The 5,528-nt window shown below is 52.6% G+C and overlaps 1 protein-coding gene across 7 annotated transcripts in view; it reads right to left on the bottom strand.

The window, feature by feature from the left end:
* Nucleotides 1-1,614: 1,614 nt before the first annotated feature.
* NOD1 (nucleotide binding oligomerization domain containing 1) overlaps nucleotides 1,615-5,528 on the bottom strand; it is a 26,627-nt gene continuing 22,713 nt past the window's right edge. For 5 of the 7 annotated variants that reach the window (XM_025046819.1, XM_015589455.2, XM_015589456.2 and 2 more), the window contains one exon: nucleotides 1,615-2,777. In XM_025046819.1, coding sequence (XP_024902587.1) covers nucleotides 2,705-2,777 — 73 coding nt within the window. In that variant the 3' untranslated portion in view covers nucleotides 1,615-2,704. The other 2 variants (XR_003046315.1, XM_025046818.1) reach the window with 2 other exon arrangements.

Below are 5,528 nucleotides of genomic sequence, written 5' to 3' on the forward strand. Positions count from 1 at the left end.
GACAAACTAGGATATTGCAAGAAGCTTGATGTTGGCTATTTCTGGACTTGACTTTCAGAACTTCCGGTCCCATATTTGGCCTTGTTGGGAAGTTCCCTGAGCCTAAGACTGAGTTGAGAACAACCTGGGGGTTCCACTGTGAGCAGAAATGAGACGTTGCTTGAATGATAACCGGCATATCTGGAGTGGGGACCCTGTGCCGGGCACCGTGCCAACTGCTTTCTGTGCATCAGCTCATTTAATCTTCTCAACAAGCCTGTGAGTCAGGACCCTCGGATTCCCATTTTTCAAGGAGGAAATTGAGATTCTGATAGTCTTAGGACCTGGCCCAAAGCAGCACGGTGACTTGACGTGGCTTTTTTTAAATAAGTTCCAAGTCAGCATGAACGTGCCATAAATGCATCTCTGAAATATGGGAGCCGTAGTTTTAGTTTCTTTCCCAAAATCAACCAAGATGTTCTGTGGAAAGAAATAGTCATAGCCCAAGTTGGTGGAATTCATTTTTTTTTTTAATCATCTTTTTCTTGACTGAGAAACGTCTCCATGTCTCCGCACAGAAGCTTACCTGTGGGCAGTGGAGCTTTCCAGCAAATTAGGGGCCCGATTTCATTTTTATAAGAGAAATAAATAGAAAACTGACTGTTTACCATCTAGAAGAGCAAAGTATTACTAAATGGAATTTAAGGTACCACCTCACAAATTTTGTAGTCTCTAAAAGCAGGCATATTTTTCTGAGCAAATTTTAGACTCTTAAAAGTTTAGACTTAGCAGTTTAATCAAATAGGAATTTGTCGGCTGAGAAATGTTCTTTCATTCGGTAAGTCTGAGGTCTGTTCTGAGCACCTCGGCTGTCGGCTTGCCATTCTCACTCCTTTGTGCTTTCTGGGCATATTTACTGTCCAGATTCTCGGGGAGGAAGAGAGCTGCTGCCTCAGGTGGTGAGTTAGATGAATACCCAGATCTGGGGTGAGGGGGGTGCTGCCTGAGGGGAATGGCCCCCCACCTCCCGCCGTGCGGCTGAGCGACAGGATTTTCCCCACCACTTTCTGGGTGAGCTCTTAAAACTGCAGTCTTTCTAACAGAAAGACTGCTGCTGAACGAAGCAGGCTGGACCTCTGAGAACTCAAAGGGACTGTCAGAAGGCCCCTCACGCCTCCGCCTGTCATGTCCGACCCCTCTGAGCTCAGTGCCTCTTGCCACAGTGGGTGACTGGGCCACCTGGGTCCTCCACTCAGTGGTGAACAGCTGAGGAAGGCAGTGGACATCGACCTGACCTGCCAGGACCTATCATGGCAGTGTAGAGGGCCGTGAAATCTGGCCTATGCTAGCATGTCCTGGCCCCAGCCACCCCTGACTCAAGTCACTCCCTCTGAGAAGCAATCCGTGTGGATTTGGTGGTCAGATGGAGAGGTCTCAGTTGCTTCCTCGGCTTTTTTTGGTCCCATGGTAGGTGGAGAGGGCTCTGGCCTGCCTTCATCAGGCCCTCCTCACAGCCTGTCACCCCAGGGCCCCACCAGCGCATTGAGTGTCCCCGAGGGGTTCTGCATAGGGTTCAGGCAGTAGAGCGTGCTTACTGGGTTGAGTACTTTAAAAAGAAATCGCAGACTCAGGCAGTTAGAAATAGTTGAGTGTTTTCAGTGTTTTATTAGCAAATGAATTAGCAAAAGAACAAGTCCTCTGGTTCGACCACCAGCTCCCCCACCTGGCATCCACCACATGCCCGCCATGGTGGCAGGTGTCTACCATGCTCCGCTACCCAGGTTCCAGCGGTTCCCTGAGTCCTGGCTCCAGCTCAGTCACTCTCACAACTACTCACGGGCAGGAGGAGACTCCCCTTCCTCAAGAGGGCGAGAGAGAGAAGCTTCTGTGGCTGCCAGGGCCACAGAGGTAAGGCACGCCTGGTTCCTTTTGGAGAGCGGGCAGTGATCCTTCTTCCTGGAGCACAGCGGCCTTGCCCACAGTATTCGCTCACGGGAGGACGTCAGCCTATCCAGGAGAAATCCTCGGGCAGAACCTCGGCATCTGAAGGCATCGTCATCCTTTCTCTTAGACCGGCTAAGAGGGCACCCGGTGATCTTTGTCGGCAGACGGCGAGACCCCACGACTGAAACAAGCCTGCGACGAGTCCTTCCCTTGGCACCAACTTTCTGCAGAACCTTGGATGAGTCAAATCCGCACACTGTAGGCACCTCGGTAGCTGCATCTGGGAAGCGGGGATGACATCAGCACGTGGAGCAGAACCGAGGAAGAAGAGAACATTTCAGGGAAAAACACCTGTTCGTCGAGCACCTTTCTCTCTCCAAGGCACTCGGCACCGTGTGTCCCAACTCTTTGACGAAGATGGCAGTGACCAACGCACTCCTGGTCCTCAGGGCAGGTGTTTTTATGAACTCAAAGTCTCATTCCTCTAGTTTCAGGTTAAAAGAATCATGGATACGCATTAATGCCTCCTCTTAGTACGTTTACGGTAACGAAAATGGCTCACAGAGCACACTCTTCCCCTGCAAACAGAGCAGCTATGCGGAGAGCCTGCCAGGCAGAGCGTCCGCGTGGGGGCTGATCCGCATCACGAAGGCAGTGGACTCCTGGCGGTCCCCTCTCAGCAGAGTCCTTTCAGACATCTCAGACGAGGGGACCGCACAGAGGGGCGTCTGCTGCTCAAGAGCCTCGCAGGGCCCGGACGCGTGAACAGGAAAGCATCCTCTCAGAAACAGATGATCCGCTTCTCATCCTCAAAGACTTTGGCCTCCTCCGGCTTTATCAAGTTCCCGTTTAGGCTGTCGGAGGAAAACAAAGGACGCAAGTTAAAACGTTGGGAACTGTTGTGGCTCCTTCCCGTATGTGTTCCTAAGGCGCCCTATTCAAACGCTTGCTCGATATTAACATGCATGCCTTTCAGCTACCATCACTCTGGGAACCGGGTCTCACTAAGGTCACCAGTAGCCTCTATAAACCAGAATTTAATGCCGTTTTTCAGGCTTGCCTTTCGTGACCTTCACAGGCATTTGGCCGACCTGCCTTTTCCCTCCTTCCTGAAACACGACCTCCCCTTGGCTTGATGTGACGCCCCCCGTTTCTTCTCCTGGGTCTGGCCGCTCGCTCCATCTCAGTCTCCTTCCCCACATGCTCTTCCATGTGACCTCTAGATTGCGGATTTCCCCCAGGCTTGGGTCGTGGGCCCTTCTTCCCAGGCAACCTCATCTAGGCCACAGCCTGGTCCAGACGCCAGTGACCTGCAGCCCAGACGGCTCCGCTGTGGAGCCACTTACCTACTCAGCGTCTTCACCAGATGTCTCCCAGGCACCTCCAAGGGGCCACATCTCGCCGGGGGTCCCTAGCTCGGTGACTAGTATCACTTTCTATCCAGTTGTGCAAGTTAGTAACCTGGGGGGTTAACCCCGATCCCTTCCTCCGCCTCCTCACGTTCTGTCACCAAGTTCTGTTTTCTTCCTTAAACACCCCTAGAAGGCCTCCCTGGGGCCTCTCCTTATCTGCACCACCGCCATCCTGGTCTGAGCACCCATCATCTCTTCTCTGGATCACTGCAACATCCTCCCGACTGGTCCCCTTACATGTACTTGGCCCCTTCAAAGCCATTTTCCTAGAGGAGCCAGAGTGGTCTTTTAACAATGCAAATCTCATCGCATCCTTCTTTGCTTCAGACCCTTCGATGACTTTCCATTGCTTTTAAGATAAAAACCAAAATATGTAACGTGACCCACAGGCCTTTCATAGTCGAGTCTCCCCATCTCCTCTGCCTCCTGTTGCCCCCTCTTGCACACAGTCTGAGTCCCAGGGCACGTCAGCTTCTCGATGCCATGCTTCTTCCTGCCTCAGAGCTTTTGCCCACGCTGGTCCCCCTACCTGGAACACTTTCCCTCCCCCGTCACCTGACTAACTCCAAGTCGCCCTTTATGGCTTAGGTTAAATGCCACTTCCTTAGGGAGACCTTCCCTGAAACCTCACCTGTATTAGGTTCCTTTCTTAGCTTTCCTCGTTAAAGCACTTCTCAGGATTGCAATTAAATAATTACTTGAATGATGCTCTTACTGTGCATCATCCTCACTGGACGGTAAACCCAGGAAGGCAAGTCCATTTTGTTCACTGCTGGATTCTCGGTGCCAACACAGTCCCTGGGGACATAGCAGTCACCGTGACCCAGGCCTTACCCTCTAGGAGCTCACAGTCGAGAGGGGACAGCTCCACAGAGAGCTATTATAATGGAGTGTGAAAAATGCTAACAACAGAACTAGCAAGAAACGGACTAGTCGTAGCGAAGGGCCGACAGGTGCGAGGGCAGCTGAACTACAATGCTGTTCCCAGATGCCACAGTGTCCTCCACTGGTCTTATTGGAGCCGTGCTCTCTTCTCTGGAACAGGCTGTGACCCCACATAAGAATTACCTGTTACATCGTGAACCAGCATCTGTGCGCACGCACTCACGCGGGAGACAAGGCTATGAAATACGCTATGCACCGTGTGTGCTGAGATTCTGCTCAGTTTCGTTTTCTAAATGATGCTGGTTGAAACTCACCGAACGGATCGTATGATCCACTCAAGTTCCAAAGCAAAGTTTAAAAAACAGTCTTCCAGGGGCCGAGGTCAGGAAGCTAAATCCTCGATTGATTTGTTTTCTTTGCTGTGGAATTTTCCCCGCCATGAAGTAAGACAGTAGTTAACGAGTAACTACCCCTGAGCTGAGGGTGCAGGTTCAGTGAGGCTGCCCGCCCCTCCCCCGACCTCAGGGAAGCCACCAGGGGGGCCTGAACTCCTGCCACGTGTCCTTGAGGGGCCTCTGACTCTGCCCCCGCTGTGTCCTCAGGCTCTGAAAGGCTGTCGCAGGCCCCAGGTGAAGAACAAGTTCCAGAGCACTTAGAGTTTTCGTTCAGCTTGGTTAGCACTCAGGTGGTCAGGGCCCTGTCCGCCAGCGGGCTGCCTCTTCCCCAGCACCTGACCCAAGCCATTGTCACTGACAAGGACCCTCTTCCCACCCGTGCGCATAGTCTGCAAGCCCAGCCCCACCTCGGAGGGTGAGTGTCTGTGGGAGGCAACACAGACGCGGAATGGGGCTCAATGGCATAGTAAAGCGAACGACGCAGTTCCCTCCCGCGGGCATAAGCGAGTCCTCCGAGCAGAAACAGGAAGTCAAGAAAGAGAGGCAGTCAGCTCAAATCCAGCCGGGAAGTGTGCCCAGAAGCCCAGGAAGCCCAGAAAAGGGGGAGAATGAGCTCCAAACTCCAGGCCAACACATCCATCTCAGTCTCGTGAGTCCCCCAGAGTGATTCATCAGTGGGAATCCTCTTCCCTGGGCGGTTTGTCCCTACATGACTCCAGGACAGGAGACAGGACAAGGTGGCTGGGGAGGAGAGCAGAGCACGGACTATGGAGTCAGGCAGACTGGGCAAACTCCAGCTTTTCCTTTTAGCTGTGGCCTTGGTCTGGGCCTCAGTTTCTATACCTGTGAAATGGAGGTGATACCACCTACTTTACAGGATTGTTGCAAAGATGAGGAATAGAAGGAAATTTCC

This window comes from Pteropus alecto, unplaced genomic scaffold, assembly GCF_000325575.1.
Source record: "Pteropus alecto unplaced genomic scaffold, ASM32557v1 scaffold21, whole genome shotgun sequence".
NCBI classification, from domain to species: domain Eukaryota; kingdom Metazoa; phylum Chordata; class Mammalia; order Chiroptera; family Pteropodidae; genus Pteropus; species Pteropus alecto.